This window comes from Triturus cristatus, chromosome 10, assembly GCF_964204655.1.
Source record: "Triturus cristatus chromosome 10, aTriCri1.1, whole genome shotgun sequence".
Classification (NCBI taxonomy): domain Eukaryota; kingdom Metazoa; phylum Chordata; class Amphibia; order Caudata; family Salamandridae; genus Triturus; species Triturus cristatus.
The window spans coordinates 1,097,163,238-1,097,180,706 of NC_140593.1; the positions used below are offsets into that span (position 1 = coordinate 1,097,163,238).

Sequence of the window (17,469 nt, forward strand, 5' to 3'; positions counted from 1 at the left end):
ATTTGTGTCCAAATTAAGTTTTGGTGATGGGGCATTGCAGTGGTGTAGCCCTACGTGCCCGGCTGCCGTATTTAAGAGCAGGGGGGAGCTGAGTGCTGGCTGTTCCCACGACAGCCACAGGTAAAAGCGGGGGGAGGAGGCCTCCGCCCCCAAAACTCGTTCCGCTAGGGGCCGACTGAACGCCCCAACCCCCCCTCGCTACGCCACTGGGGCATTGAGTAACACTTTGGAAAACTGCAGATTCAACAAGTTCTGTAGCTAGTAATTGAAAGCCAATGTCTGCTCTATGATGTGTTTACTTTGACCCATTTTAACTGCTGCTTAATTGCATTTTTTGCTTAGGTTGTGTGTGCTGTTTGCAGGTCTTAGCCGGACTTAAAGACACAGCCCTATTCAATAATCACTCTTGTGCATTCATTTGTTTTATTTGTTTTTATGGCAGAGAGTTATTGGATTATCAGTCTTTTTTGTTCACAAACTAAAGACGTATGGACACTCAGGCTTTATAAAAGATGCCCCTCAATAGAAACCTAAAGTTCCTGTCCTTTCTACCTTCAAGGACATCCAAAAGGTGCTCTTTCCCCAAAGGACTCTCACCCCCTAGACATTTCTAGTGGCAGGCATCATCATTGAGTCCACACATAGATACCTTTGCACATTGGAGCAGGCTGTACTTTAAATTTCAAGGGGCCACCATCTTGTAGAGATGTGGCAGTAACTCTACCAAACAGGCATCAAAAAAATTTACCAGGCACAACTGCAGATGTCTAGATCTTTCTTGAATTTGGAGTGCTACCAGTACCTGACATAGAACTTATATCACCTTTCCTTCAACTTCCAACAGACACCAATAAAGGGTCCTTTGTGGAGGCCATTTTGACCGAGAAAAAAGACAAACTTGAAGCCTTCCTTTGCTATGAACATTCAAAGGCATGTACTGGGCTGAAGAGAGAAGATTTTCGGGTAAGTACTGTATTAATAACTATTGTTTTTTGTTGTAGTTTTTTCTGAGTAAAGAAATGAGAGTTCAAATATATTGCATGTTACACAAGTTAACACATCAGTTGGAAAGAGAAACAGGAAGGGTAAGAGAGAGGAAGAAGAGAAAAAATAACACACAGTAGCATATGCCTACAAATTTGTGAATTTAGGGTTGTTGATAGCCTAGATATGTGTTACTCCTAGCAGCGACTTCATATTCCATTAATTGATATTCTATGATTTGTGTCACAAGTCCCATGCCGAGGCGCTCTTTCATTTGCCAATGAACAGCAATTATGTGTGCCACATTTAAAGCATCATACTGTAGTTTCTTTGGGCACTTATGCCATAGCGCAAGGACAAAAGGGGTAACATCTGGTCCTAGATTATGATTCAATATTACAGTCAAGCATAACATATCTCTGCAGAATGGAATGTTCTCAATAAAGTGCAGGACACTAACAGATGCAACCTATCAGCATCCACAGGGGTCCACTTATGAGAATACCCTGCTCTGCCAAGCCATTAGCCATTTGGCTTGGTATAATAAAAGTCAAATGATAATATATATCTTTACATACCCATACGTTTATGCCATGGGAGTGAAAATAAATATGGCCCAATATGTTATTTAGAGCAACTATACAAATAAACACACATTAATTTATTTATAAGCCAAATTTCTGTTTATTGCCACAGTAGAGCAAACTTGACATAGGAAAACACTGTTTACTGCCTCATAGATTGAATTAAAAAAATAATTAACACATAGCAAGAATTCTCCTCATGGTCCCAAGACCTCATCAATGTGTTCTTACTTTTCTACACACTATTGACCCCTTCCATCCTGGTTTTTGTTAAATATAGTTTTTAAAGAAATGAAAATGGAAACAATGCCATGGAATAACCCTATATGCAGATGCCCAAAATGTAATATGCTATTTAATTATTGTGAGTCCTGGCCCCTCCCCAGACTCAACAGAGGTAATAGCATATTACACTATGTATATCTGCATATGTAATATATATTTATTCCCTGGAAAAAACAGTTAAAGTGAAGTTATAAATAATAAAATTGAAAACCCATGAATTTGGCTAGATATACTTAGCTGAGGAATCCATTATTCCCTAATGCAGTGCCCAGAAGTCACACTTGTTATCAGATTACATTAATTAAATTACTTTTTGGCTATGTGGCAGCCTGTTTCATGTCCAATCCTCCCTGCCTTGCACCCATCTCAAATGGCATCACTGATGACATCATCCAATGCGTGTGTTAGTTTGCTTCATAGTTGACATGCTATTCTGAGCTAATTTGTACCTACTTTCAGGCCTCTAATGCCATACGAGTTATTGAGTAATGTGTGCAAAAGAAGCTTGGATGATGTCATCAGTGGTGTCATCAGTGTTCTCATTTGAGATGTCATCAGTGATTTCTCTGTCCTTGTCATGAGTGATATAATATGTGATGTCATAAGCAGTGCATTGCTGTGGCGTAAGTTATAGTTAGCTCAGGTATCAATAACTGACAAATTTCTATGGTTCTGTGTGTGCAAGATCTGAGCCTAACTATAACACCCCTGCAACCTTTTGTTTTTTTCAGTGAATTTTTAAGTTTAAAAAAAAATTCTATTTCCAGGTTATATAGTTGGTTTCAATTGGTTTAGGAACGCCTTGTAGAAGGCTGCCGTGTACCCATCTAGCCCCGGAGCTTTATTGTCTTTCGGAGATTTGACTGCTATTTCGATTTCGGAGGTATTACATTCTTGGGCTAGCCTGCGCATCTCATCGGTGTTTAATTGCGGTAGGCCAAGTCTATCTAGGTATCTAGAGCATTCCTCTGTATTGAGGATCTGGTCTTTCTTGTATAGTTCCTGGTAGAACTCTTGGAAGGTCTTACGGATGTCTTTGTGTTTTGTGTGGGTTCTGTTATTTGAGTCCGTGATGGAAGAGACGGTGAATTGACTACGTTTGTGTTTTAACTAGGAGGTCAGTAATTTTCCCGCTTTGTTGGCCTCGCACAGATTAAGGGCTTTGTATTTATTGATCCACAGTCCCGCCCTCTCACTCAGTATTTTGTTGTATTCGTACTTCATCTGTGTAAGTTTAGTTAAAAGTCTATTATCCTTAACAGCCTTAGCATGGGATAATTCAAGGTTTTTAATCTCCCGCTCCAGCTGCTTTATTCTTGAGTTAGTGTTTTTGTTTATTTTAGATTTAATCTCAATTATTGTGCCTCTGATTGTCGCCTTCAGGGCATCCCATAGGGTATTGGGGTTAGTCTCAGGGGAGTCATTAAATTTGAGATAGTGTCACGATTCCCCATATCCCTACCATTAGCAGCATAAGTACACACCCCCGCACTTCCTTTACTGAACTAATGCACGGGAGTAAATGGCAAAGGGGCCCGCGGCACTACAGCTCCCAGAATGCCCAGGGACGATACACCTCCAAGCCGATTGGAGGACACAGATTTAATCACACACATAAGCACCACCTACAGAGGGGGAAGGTGCTTGACAATCGTTTTCGCTTCCCTTCGAGATTGCGGACGCATTCGTTACCGCTGAGGGATCACGGAACAACGTTGTTGAAGCCTCGTCGAGAAAACACCCCGGACGTCGAGTTATGAAGGAAGTATCCGGATACCGTCACGCAAGTACTACCTAACCTGTTTGAATTCTTGCAGAGAACGTTATTACGCTTGTTGTTGTGACACTCCTGAGTTTCCTTTCTTCCCGCAAAGAGGTTGTGAGGAGAAAATCCCCACCGTTAGCTCTGCTAATTCTGAGTGCTGTTTCTACTGCCAGAAACCGCTTCCGCTACCTGAAAAACTCGCTCCTCACCCTACAACAGGAACGGAGAACCCCAGCCCGAATCTCAGGTTAAAGCGGTTCAGACTTTCGTGCCATTTCCAGGGGCAGTTCCTCCTTCTTCCCACGGAACCGAGCTGTGAAGCAAACAGCGACTTGGTTCATCGGTCTCCCCGGACAGGGCAAACACATTGCACAGAACTTCCCTAATCATTGCCCTCGAGAAAAGGGAGTCGTTGTAAATGCTGCGAGTGACCGACTCTCTCAAAAAACTATTGATACGAGTTCGTGTATTCCCGGTCTGTTACTGCCGGGCTCCTTGTAAGTGCCTTGTGTGCCTACCTTTTGTTTGCTGGTGTGAGTGAGTGAAAGTAGTGATAAGTACATTTTACGCTTGTGTTCCTTCTTGTCTTCCCCTCTGTAGGGCACTCACGCTAGAGGGATTCGAGGGCAGACCAGACTCAGGCCAGACGCTCACCCGACAGTGACCTTTATTATTTTGTCCCCTTCCCTTTTCCCCGGGGTGCTGAGTTCCATAGTTGCATCTATTGCACTGTGGGGTTTATCATTTCGGAGAGTTGGAAGGATCCTCAGCGCGCCATCGTTCCCGCTAGCTGTTGCGAAACGGTTAGTGGTGTCTAACTCTGTCCTGTACCACTAACACCGTGACAGATTGTCAAGCCCACGATTGACGCCCAGCCTGAACGATGGACAAGAACGTGGTGTTGACCTCATTACTGGAGAGCCTGAATGCTCTGCAGTTAGAGGTGCAAACTGTGCGATTAGAAAACCAAGATCTAAGAAAAGAAATGGGTACCTTACGTAGAGAGGTGGCGGGTCTAATGCGCAAAAGTCCAGGGCCTAGCCCATATATGAGAGAAGCCACGCTACCACCCCCAGGGCCCATCACACATCCTCCCGCCAGAGAGGTACCATCAGGGGGGGTTTCTTCACCGTTTCCCCGGGACCTTCACAGACCAGCGATCCAGTACCTACAGTGCACGTGATTCAGAATACTGGTATTCCTTTGGCGCCTCCCGAACGATTCTATGGCGAACCCAAGAAGTTCGAAACTTTTCTAAATCAATGCAGGCTGCATTTCTTGTGTAAACCCGCTGTCTTTCAGGAAGACACCGCCAAAACGGCCTTCATGATGTCCTACATGGGGGGGAACGCCGCTAGCTGGACTATACCTTTGATGGAGAGAAACGATCCAATGTTGCACAGGTTCTCCGACTTTTGCCTTGAACTACGTAAACTCTTTGACCGGAAATCCCACATGTTAACCTTGGATAGCGAGCTCCTTACGTTACGGCAAGGGTCACAAGATCTGCGGACCTATGTCACCTCGTTCAATCGTCTGGTGGTAGAAACCGACTGGCCACCTGAAAAACAAACCACCTTGTTTTACCAGAGCCTGAGAGGGGAATTGAAGGATGTACTTTCCCAAGTAGTTCAATTACCTCCAACTTGCGAAGAGATGATAGAACTCACCGTGCAATTAGACCACCGTTTACAAGAACGAAAAGGAGATAAGACTCGGGGAAAACACGCCTCTGGTATCCAAAACCGAAAGAAGCTACCGAGACAAGAACCAAGAATTCGGAAGGGATTGAGCCGATGCAAATTGCCGAGCCCGAGCACAGCTTCCCGAACGGAGCATGTCTCCAAGAATTCCAGCTGTAATGGGAACCAAAGAGATGTCGGAAAACTGAGGAGCCCGAACCAGTTTGAGATCACTGGACCGGGCGGAAGAAGACCCCTGATCTCCTCCGTCATAGCCAATACCTTACAGCCAGCAGTTGCTCACTTGAACGTCTCTGTATCGTTATGGGTAACCAGGGGGTCACCCCTTAAAACAGACGCCTTATTGGATTCCGGGGCAACAGGGAACTATATGGATATACACTACGCTCGAATCATAGGCGTCCCCAGCGAAAGAAAAGAAAAACCTGAATATGTGAAGGCTGTGGATGGCTCTGTGTTAACGTCAGGTCCTGTTACATCACATACGCCACCGCTTCTAATGCAATTTGGTAAGGACCATCTTGAATACATCCAGTTTGACCTCCTCGACGCACCTCAATACTGTATAATCTTAGGCATGCCCTGGCTAACTCTTCATGATCCGGAGGTAAAGTGGGCAGCTCGCACCGTTACCATGGGTTCCGATTATTGCAAAGAACATTGCACTCAAGACAGTTTTCCCCCCGCAACTGTGGTGGACACCAAGGCGAAGCTAGTCGCTAGCGCAAGCAGACAGGAATCCTATTGTTGTGCTACCACGCTACCTGAGGTGTACGCTGAATACAAATCCCTCTTCGATAAACAATCAGCGACACTACTCCCTCCACATCGAGTCTATGACTGCCGCATCGAGCTGATTCCGGGAGCGGATATTCCATGTAGTAGGGTGTATGCATTGACGGAGGCCGAAACCCACTACTTACAGACATACCTGGAGGAGAACTTGGCCTCAGGATTTATAACACATTCATCCTCCCCTGCCTCGTCTCCCCTCTTTTTTATACCCAAGAAGGACTGCGACGAACTCCGCACGTGCATAGACTATCGCGCCCTCAATCGCGTCACGGTGAAAAATCGCTATCCATTACCCTTGATTCCTGTACTCCTGGATCAAATTAAAGGAGCCCGTTATTTCACCAAACTGGATCTTCGAGGAGCGTACCACTTGGTTCGGGTAAAGAGCGGAGACGAGTGGAAACCAGCTTTCCGAACTAAGTTCGGTCTTTTCGAGTACCGGGTAATGCCGTTCGGGCTCTGTAACGCCCCAGCAGCGGTCCAATACTTCATGGACGAGGTATTGAGGGGATATCTAGACATTTTCTGTATGGTCTATATAGACGATATTCTCATTTATTCATTGACTCCCCAGGAACATATTACCCATGTGAAAGCTGTACTGGACCGGCTCCGTCAGCATTCTTTGTACGCTAAATTGGAAAAATGTTTATTCCACGTACAAGAGGTCGCATTCTTGGGCTACATAATAAACGCCCAGGGGTTTAGAATAGATACAAGCAAGGTTGAGGCCATCACTCAGTGGAAAACACCACAGCACGTAAAGGCAGTACAAAGCTTCCTAGGCTTTGCAAATTACTACCGGCGTTTTATAAAAGACTTTTCCAAAATCATCCAACCAATCTCTAACCTCCTGAAAAAGAATGCTCCTTTTGTCTGGGGAGATGCGGCTGAACAATCCTTCCGAAGTCTAAAGGATAAGTTTACCCAGGCACCCATCTTGCAACATCCAGACCCTCAAGTCCCCTTTATCGTGGAAACGGTTGCCTCGCAATACGCCATAGGAGGCGTATTGTCCCAACGACATCCCATGACAGGGCAACTCCATCCGGTTGCATACTATTCGAAGAAACTGAATCCCAGTGAAGTCAACTATTCCATATTGGATAAGGAACTATTGGCTGTAAAAAGGGCCTGCGAAGAATGGCGGCGCTATCTGTTAGGGGCTCGTCATACCTTCGAAATCTACACGGACCACCGAAGCCTGCTCTTTCTTGAAACAGCCAAAGAACTCACCCCAAGCCAATTACGTTGGACTCTTTTCTTTTCTGACTATGATTTTATTATTAAATACCGGCCAGGACCACAGAACGGAAATGCGGATGTCCTCTCCCGTCTTCCAAACGAGGAGATAGACACAGACCTGGTACCCATGGAACCCCCGTTCATTCTTGCAGAGGGAACTGTCAAAACACCAACCATTGCCGTAATCAAAGCAGAAAATATCCTGGAGGAGATCCATGCATCTCTGACCAAGATCGACACGCAAGCCTGGTTAAAGGACGCTCCAGGTACTAGAGCAGAGAAAGACGGTCTGCTGTTTGTTCAACATGCACTATATATCCCCACTACGGACTTACAAGTGCAAGTAATGACATGGGCTCACAACACGGCTTTAGGGGGTCATATGGGAATACAGAAGACCATAAAAGGTATAGAACGTTCCTTTTGGTGGCCGACATTGAAAACAGATACACGAAATTACGTAAAAACCTGTGCAGTATGTGTACAAGGTAAAGCCATCCATTCGAAACCCACAGGACAACTACGACTCTTACCTGTTCCTCCACGCCCTTGGCATACCATATCCATGGATTTCGTCGTAGAAATGCCCCCTTGTAAGGGATACACAGTGGTATTAGTAATAGTGGATCACTTGACAAAAATGGGACACTTTATTCCACTAGAAAAACTCCCTACATCGTATGGACTGGCGAAGTTGATGCTCCAACATGTCGTACGAGCCCATGAAATTCCCTGTGTGCTCATTACAGACCGAGGAACACAGTTCACCTCCCGATTTTGGAAAACGGTATGCGCTTCAATGAATGTAGAAGCCAAGCTCTCGACAAGTTACCATCCTCAAACAGATAGCAAAACCGAGCGCTTGAACCAAACTCTGGAGCAGTATCTCCGCTGTTTCACGATGCAGAACGCCACGGATTGGGTCGACCTCTTATGGACAGCGGAATTCGCTTATAATAACACCGAACATTCCACATTAGGATGCTCTCCGTTCTTCTGTTTATTGGGACACCACCCGAACACGCTCCCATTCGATTGGCCCATAGAAACAGCTCTTCCAAGCATCCAAGAACACCATGCTCATCTCAGAGCAGTCCTCATCGAGGCAAAACGGAACCTGGTAAGCGCGCAAAACGCTCACAAAAGATTTGCAGACAGAAAAAGATCCAAAGAACCCGAATACAAAATTGGGGATAAGGTCTGGCTCGCTACAAAACATATACATTTGAAAGGTATAGACAAATTAAAACCCAAATACATAGGTCCATACAGTATCGAAGAGATCATTAACCCAGTAGCGATGAGATTGGCCTTGCCCCCGTCCTGGCGCATACATCCAGTATTTCATGTTTCCCTTCTCCAACCATGTCCTGCCAACATCCGAGTCGTAGATCAACCCCCTCCGGTAGTTGTAGATGGGCAGGATGAATACGAAGTAAACCAACTATTAGATTCCCGATTGGTTCGGGGGCGGGTCCAGTATCTGGTAGACTGGAAGGGTTTTGGAGTCGAGGATAGAACATGGGAACCAGTGCAGAATCTCGATTGCCCCGAGCTGTTAGAACAATTCCATGAAAACAATCCTGGGAAACCCGGACGACCGCCGAGTTCTGTCACGATTCCCCATATCCCTACCATTAGCAGCATAAGTACACACCCCCGCACTTCCTTTACTGAACGAATGCATGGGAGTAAATGGCAAAGGGGCTCGCGGCACTACAGCTCCCAGAATGCCCAGGGACGATACACCTCCAAGCCGATTGGAGGACACAGATTTAATCACACACATAAGCACCACCTACAGAGGGGGAAGGTGCTTGACAATCGTTTTCGCTTGCCTTCGAGATTGCGGACGCTTTCCTTCCCGCTGAGGGATCACGGAACAACGTCGTTGAAGCCTCGTCGAGAAAACACCCCGGACGTTGAGTCATGAAGGAAGTATCCGGATACCGTCACACAAGTACTACCTAACCTGTTTGAATTCTTGCAGAGAACTTTATTATGCTCGTTGTTGTGACACTCCTGAGTTTCCTTTCTTCCCGCAAAGAGGTTGCGAGGAGAAAATCCCCACCGTTTGCTCCGCTAATTCTGAGTGCTGTTTCTACTGCCAGAAACCGCTTCCGCTACCTGAAAAACTCGCTCCTCACACTACAACAGGAACGGAGAACCCCAGCCCGAATCTCAGGTTAAAGCGGTTCAGACTTTCGTGCCATTTCCAGGGGCAGTTCCTCCTTCTTCCCACGGAACCGAGCTGTGAAGCAAACAGCGACTTGGTTCATCGGTCTCCCCGGACAGGGCAAACACATTGCACAGAACTTCCCTAATCATTGCCCTCGAGAAAAGGGAGTCGTTGTAAATGCTGCGAGTGACCGACTCCCACAAAAAACTATTGATACGAGTTTGTGTATTCCCGGTCTGTTACTGCCGGGCTCCTTGTAAGTGCCTTGTGTGCCTACCTTTTGTTTGCTGGTGTGAGTGAGTGAAAGTAGTGATAAGTACATTTTACGCTTGTGTTCCTTCTTGTCTTCCCCTCTGTAGGGCACTCACACTAGAGGGATTCGAGGGCAGACCAGACTCAGGCCAGACGCTCACCCGACAGTGACCTTTATTATTTTGTCCCCTTCCCTTTTCCCCGGGGTGCTGAGTTCCATAGTTGCGTTCTATTGCACTGTGGGGTTTATCATTTCGGAGAGTTGGGAGGATCCTCAGCGCGCCATCGTTCCCGCTGGCTGCTGCGAAACGGTTAGTGGTGTCTAACTCTGCCCTGTACCACTAACACCGTGACAGATAGTCCGATATAGCCTCCTCAACCCTTTTTTTGTCCGCGGGGTCTGACAGCACGTCGCTGTTAAACTGCCATCTCCGGGGAACAGCCTAGTTGTGACAGCCACTCAGCTTCAGACTGATACATGAGTGGTCTGAAATCAGTCTGGGGGCTATGTCTGAATGTTCGATTAGGTGTGTGTGGGACCCAGATATTAATATGTAGTCTATCCTGGTGTAAGAGTTGTGCGGGTTAGAGTAGAAAGTGTAGTCCTTTGTGTCCGGGTGCTGGAGGCGCCATGCATCTTTTAGGTTGTATTTGGAGCATATATTTTGGGGGCTGCATGTGATTTCGTGGGTTGAAAACGACAGGCGGATTGTCTATCTGTTATATGGTCTAATGGAATATTAAAGTCCCCAGCCATCAACGTGAGGTCAGTTTGGGGGAAGCTCTCTAAAGTTCGAGCCACCTCTGCCCAGAAAGTTGGGTTGTCCGTGTTGGGCCCGTATACATTAGCCACGTGGATTAGCTCCTCCCCCCTTCTCAGGTGCGTCACCAGGAGCCTCCCCTCGCTATCGTGGGATTGTGATTCTATTATTAAGTTGGATCACTTGGATACCAGTGTCATCACCCCCCCCCCCTTTTTTATGGCAGGTGTGCATGCCGTCTGCGAGATCCAATTACCTCTAACTAGTTTGGCATCATCCCAGGATAGTTTGGTCTCTTGTAGTAGGATTATATCCCCTTTAGTTTTGGCCAGGTAGTCTACGATCTTCCTGCGCTTAATGGGATGGTTAAGGCCCTTCACATTGAGGGACATTATGTCAAGGTCTGTTGCGAGATTGAGTGTATTACTGCCGGCCATCACCTAGGGTGTAGCGTGGCGGGTGTATTCGTTCTGTCAGGCACAGCAGTCTTGTTGGAGCCAGTCGGACCTATTTGTACCGGTTCCCTACAACTACTGTCCAGTGCCACCATGCTCCCCCCGTGCTCTGCAATCAATGTACTCAGCATGTCATGACGTGCGTCTGTGTCAGATCTCTTGCAGATATACTCTAGCAGATCGTGCCGAAATATAGAGATTAAAGAGTTGAAAAAGGACAGGAAAGCAATGAAGATATATAACAAAGAACTGAGAAACTGTAGTTCCTCCCCCTCCCCCCGTTTCCCCTTCCCTCCCCCCCTACTACTCTATCTCGTATATCAGACGTGCGACGACAGGACCATAAGTGGTTATGTCATTGTGTAAGAGGTTGTGTAAATGTCTGAGTATGGGTGTATAAATGGGTATACAAGTGGTTGTATGGGTGGGTGACTGGATGTGTGAGTGGTTGAGTGGATATGTTAGTAAGTGTATCAGTGCCTCTGTGAGTGTGTCACTGGATGTGTAAGTAACTGTGTGGCTGGGTGTGTTAATGACTATGGGTGTCTAAATGGGTATGTAAATGACTATAGATTGGTAACTGGCTGTGTTAGTGGGTGTTTGGATGTGTAACTGTGTGCAAAAGTGGCTCTGTTAGTGGTGGATTCATAATTACTGTTTGGGAGCGTGAGTGAATGTGTAAGTGCCTCTGTCTCTGTCTGACAGGGTGTGAGAGTGGCTGTATGGTTTTGTAAATAAATATGTGAGTGGCTGTATGGGTGGGTGACTGGGTGTATAACTGGGTAAGTGTGTGTGTAACTGACTGATGGGTACATGAGTGGGTATGACAGTGCCTGTATGGGTGTGTCAATCCATATGTAAGTGGATGTATAGGTGAGTAAATGGGTGTGTGAAAGGTTTTATGGGTGTGTGACTGAGTGTGTAAGTCACTATCCGCCTATATGACTGGTGGGTACATATTTGCTTTTGTAGGACGGTAACTGGGTATGTAAATGCCTGACTGTCTGTGTGATTGGGTGCAAATGACATACTATTAAATTGCATACTAAAAACAACCACTCACATCTAGTTTCAGACACATTTTTTCATACTGGCTTAATAAAATAAATATATTTTCAATATAGCAATTCTTCTTCCTCACTATATTTTTAATTAATCTTCTCATCTAACCTTCCTTCTTTTTTGCCTTGGACTGTAGTGTCTAGAACAGGGGTCTCCAACATTTTATGTATAGCGAGCTACTTATGTTCAATGTAAAGCATTTGCAGCTGCTAATATTATTAGTGCTGTATTACTTATTTTTTTAACATGTATAATAATTCAAGCAAGCAACATCTTTCTAATTTAGGCTGGGCTGCACACAGGTGAGCTACTCAGAGGTAGATGGAGAGCTACAGTAGCTCACGAGCTACTGGTTGGAGACCCCTGGACTAGAAGCTATACATCCTCTTTCACCTTATATACACTCATTGTTTTTTTTCTTTAAATATACTTTTTTATAGTGCAACCTTATTAACACACCCGTAAAATCTCTTTGCTGTTGTTTAACTTTTATTTTAATATCTGTTTTCCACTGCAAATCTCAATTCAGAAAAATGGCAACCGTCCTCCACTCTCAGTACAAAAGTACCAGTAATGGCTACTCTTCCCACTGTGCTCTCTCTCATACTACTACACTTATTAAATCATAGACTTCTTTTCATCGTTTATTTTTTTATACCACTTCTAAATGGCCACTATATTTATCCATTTTCATGTTTCCTGTAAAGAAGCCCAATTTGGTAGGTTTTTCGCTGAGCTGCGGTCCACCACTGGCTCAGCATCCCCCCCGCCCCCGTGTGGACTGCAGTGGGTCCACAAAAAAGCCCTTAAAAGCCTTAAACAATCTGCTATTAATGCTTTTCATTTATATTTTATTTTTAAAAATATTATCCATTACAAGCCATAAACTCCCTATTGAGCAATTTGTGTACACTAGTCTGCTTTTCAGTTTCACACTGGAGTCTCTTCTGTTCCCTTCCCCACACACTCTTTTAGCTCGGTTCCCATAGTAACCATGTTTCCAATAGTCTCTGCCTACCAGTAGGTCAAAAGTTCACAAGACTTTCACTCAACAGCATACTAGCTTCATATTAACTCTTAACAGGTGTGGTTGACTGTTTACAACTCCATGCATATCCCAAACAACATAGCTTTATTTTTTCAAAGCTAATCGCAGAGTTCGTTACTTTTTTCTTAACTTCAGTCCTAATTTTAGTTCCCTGCACATCTCCACCCTCCAATCAAATATGTTCTTTTATATGTTATATCAACTGAATCTGGTGGTTTAGTGGGCTAATGCGTCCACTGTAGGGTCCTGTGTTCGACCTCGTGGTCACAGGTTTAAATCCCGGCGGATTCACTCAGCCTTTCATCCTTCTGAAGTTGATAAAATGAGTACCATTGAGTTGGGTAACAATAAACATTTGTTATTCGGCACCAAGATACCCTTCTGGGTGAACGTACGCTTTACGAATGCACATGTTATGTTATTTTACTTGCTGTTCTCCGTTGTAACTGCCTTTCATCTTCAAAACTGCATCATTCTGCTGCAGCCTTTTTCTGTGTGCTACTCCTGCTCGTTTCCAAAATGGTGAGCGTCTGGATTGTGGGCCATAGTTTTGTGCTTTGAGCCATAGAGAGTGCTAGAAAGAGTGGCTTTGACAGGGACCTAGGTTTACTTAATGTAGACATTACTTGGCTTGGTCAGAGAGAGTTAAAGTGACATTGATAGCTGCCATTGCTTGAAAGCATTGCGGATTGGCAAGATCCAAACCTCCTTATTGTGCACTGTGGTGGCAATGACCTAGGCACAGTTACTGGGAAAGGACTGGAAATATTAATGAAGGATATCTTTGGTAAATTAATGTCACTTTCCCACATACTGCTTTGGTGTTCTCCAACATTTGCCAAAGACAGAGGTGGCAGTGGTCAACCCAATTTTGTCAGCAGATAGAGAAAACCAGTAAACCTGTCAATAAAGCTGTTTCTGCATTTCTCTGAGACCACAACATGGGCTCTATATACCAAAACAGCTTAACAGATACAGGCAACAGGATGTTTCTCAACAACTTAAAAGGATATCTTTGGTAAATTAATGTCACTTTCCCACATACTGCTTTGGTGTTCTCCAACATTTGCCAAAGACAGAGGTGGCAGTGGTCAACCCAATTTTGTCAGCAGATAGAGAAAACCAGTAAACCTGTCAATAAAGCTGTTTCTGCATTTCTCTGAGACCACAACATTGGCTCTATATACCATAACAGCTTAACAGATACAGGCAACAGGATGTTCCTCAACAACTTAAAAGACTGCATCGTGTTCTATGTATAGTTATTATCTACAGAACATAAAGGCTCTTTTCAGAGCCAACTCTTTTCCCAAACACTGGTTCTTTTTGTATTCAAATCCTTTTTTTAAATTTCTCACTCACATCCACTACAGATCCTCAGCGAAATAAGGAGTCTGTTGGCTATGTTAGAGGTGGATCTGTGAATCCGGGCCGAACCAAAAGCACACATTCAATACACAACAACAACACAATTATCACAAACATATCCTATTACACTTGATATAACTGTATCACTGCCTGTGTTTAGGGTGTGAGTAGCTGTGTGCGTAACTGTGGATGTGTGAGGGGCTATATGGGTGTGTGAGTGGGTGTGTCAATGGCTATGTGGATGTGTAACAGGGCAGGAGAGTGACTGGGTGTGTGAGTAGCTGTATACTGTCTATGTGTGTGTGGGTGAGTGGTTTTCTGAATCTGTGAATGAGTGTGTAAGTGGCTGTATGGGTGTGTAAGTAGGTGTGTGAGTGGTTATGTGGGTGTGTAAGTGCTTCTGTGAGTGTGAATTGCGTGTGTGACTGGCTGTATAGGTGTATGAGTGGTTGTGTGGGTGTGTAAGCAGGAGTGTGAGTGTGTGGTTGTATGGGTGTATAAGTGCGCGTGTATGTGTGTGGTTAGTGGGTGTATGAGAGGCTGTGCAAGTAGCTGTGTTAGTCTCTGAGTGGTATGTGAGGGGCTGTACGTGTGTGAATAGGTGGGTGTGTGAGTGCCTGTGTGGTTCTGTGAGTGGTTCTCTGGGTCTCTGAGTCGATGTATGAGTGATGTATGGTTGTATGAGTGGGTGTGTGAGTCAGTGTATGGATGTTGAGTGGGCGTGTGAGTGGTTGTGTGGGTGTGTGAGTGTGTGGGTCTGTGAGTGGGCATATGTGCTTTTTTAAATTGGGGTTTGAATCCACGGATACACCACAGATTTACATGGGGACAGTGTGGGATGGTTTTTCTGGGTCTCTGAGTGGCTCTACGGGTGTGTGAGTTGATGTGTAAGTGGTTGTGTGGTTTTGTAAGTGGGCATGTGAGTGTGAGATGGTCGTATGGGTGAGTCTCATGAGTGGTATATGAGTGACTGTGTGGGTGGGTGTGTCAGTGCTTTTGCTATATAGGTATCTGAGTGGGTGTGTAAGTGGCTATGAGGGTCTGTGAGTGGGTGTGCAAGTGGTGGTATGAATGTGTATGTGACCGTGTAAATGATTGGGTGTGGCTGTGCCTCTGAGTAGATGCATCAGCGACTGTATGGGTGTGTGAGTGGTTGTATGGGTGCATGAGTGACCATGGGTATGTGAGTGACTTTAGGTGTGTGAGTGGGTGTATGGATGTGTGAGTTGTTGTGTGAGGGTGTGAGTGGGTGTATATGTTTTTTAAGTGGGGTCTGGATCTGCAGATCCATCACAGATTCACACGGGGGTCACACTGAGCATTGTAGTGGATCCACTGATCCTCTTGTACACCCAAAAACATTTTTACACAATTTCTTCCCCATGAGGGATCCTTCACAGGCCCCTCTATCAGTCCAACGTGGCCAGGATACCTCTATCCTGACCCCTAATCCTATTCCTACTTTATCCCCCCCGAACCCTGGCCAAATTCACAAAATGGTGGCTGCAACTTTTCTCTTAGGTTTCAGCCAGCCAATCATGGCATTGCTGTTGGCACGTGGATCCACTGATCCATTGTGGCGGATCCGCATTTCTAGATATACATAAATCTTTTTTCTTTAATAACTCCAAAACTACTAAACAGATTTACACCACATTACAAAAAGCACTCTTCCTACACCATGATCTAGTTTTCTGCCAAATTTGCTGTAATTCCGTTCTGTGGTTCGGGCTGTAGTCATGTCTAAAATCCCAATGGGAAATTGCATGGGGAAAACGCATTTTGGGCCCCCCTCTCTTTCTCGGCCCCCGCTTGACGAATCACCCCAAAACTTTCCCGACAGCAGCTAAAGTGAGTGGCAAACAAGTTTGGAAATTTCTGGAAGATTCAGCAAACGACACCAAAGTTATTAGCAAAACAAAATTACTTTTTCCTGTGGAAACTAGGTTCTAACTATAGCTACCTACTGGTGATATATTTATATTTACTGAAGAACACAAAGATTAAAGGGGCGTTATAGTTGGGGTCACATTTTGCATACACAAAACCAGAGAAATTCAGCAGTTATAGTTATCTGGCCACTTATAGTTATATGTATGATAAGAAACTATAACTCGTGGCCTGAAGCTACTTTATGGCACAAGTTATAGTTTCTTCAGATAAGTATAAGTGATCAAATAAGTATAACTAGAACTGCTGAATTTCTATGGTTTTGTGTCTGTAAAATGTGATCCGAACAATAACGTCCCTGTAACCTTTATTTTTCAGTGAATTTCCGTGGCAGTGATGTGGCGGGGGATGGCTGCAGGGCATGCAGCATACCCCATGCATACAGCATACCCCAAGCTTCGCACTATGTGTTTTTTTTCTTCTTCCTTGGGCGGCGGATCCACAGATCCTCTGTTGTTTTACACTGGGGGGATGTACTGAGGGCCGTATTGAATCTGCGGTTCGGCCCCCCAAAAATGTTTGGGGCAATTTTTTGCACACGAGGGGTCTCTCACATACCCCTCCATGTGTCCTATGGGGGTCAGGATACCTCTATCTTGACCCCTTATGTCAGTTTGTATTCATGTTTTCTCTCAGGGGCCCAGCGGACAAACAAAATGGCGGCTGGAAATTTCCTTTCAGGTTGCAGGCAGTCAATTAGGGCCTTGCTTTTCCCTTTGGTTCACAGATCCCAGGCGGGTGGATCTGCATCTCTAGATATGTATTTATCTATTTCTTTATTAACTCCTAAACTATTGAACAGATTTCCTCAAACTTACAAAAAGGGCTCTTTCTACACCAAGATCTACCCTTTGCAAAATGTTGTGTACTTCCATTCAGCATTTTGGGCTGTAGTCATGCAAAAGAAATGTGAAATCCCCATAGACATTGCATGGAGAAAAAGCGTTTTGGGATCCCCCTTTTTCTTGGCCCCCCGCTTGACGAATCACCCCAAAACTTTCCAGACAGCAGCCAAAGTAGCTAGCCTACTAGT

General features: G+C 45.0%; 1 protein-coding gene across 1 annotated transcript in view; it reads left to right on the top strand.

Annotated features, from left to right (window-relative positions):
- Window positions 1–17,469, top strand: part of LOC146796640 (uncharacterized) — a 106,058-nt gene that overhangs the window by 57,287 nt on the left and 31,302 nt on the right. The window contains exon 4 of the mRNA XM_085629318.1: window positions 845–963. Within this exon, the coding sequence (XP_085485444.1) occupies window positions 845–963 (119 nt within the window). The remainder of the gene's footprint in view (window positions 1–844; window positions 964–17,469) is intronic.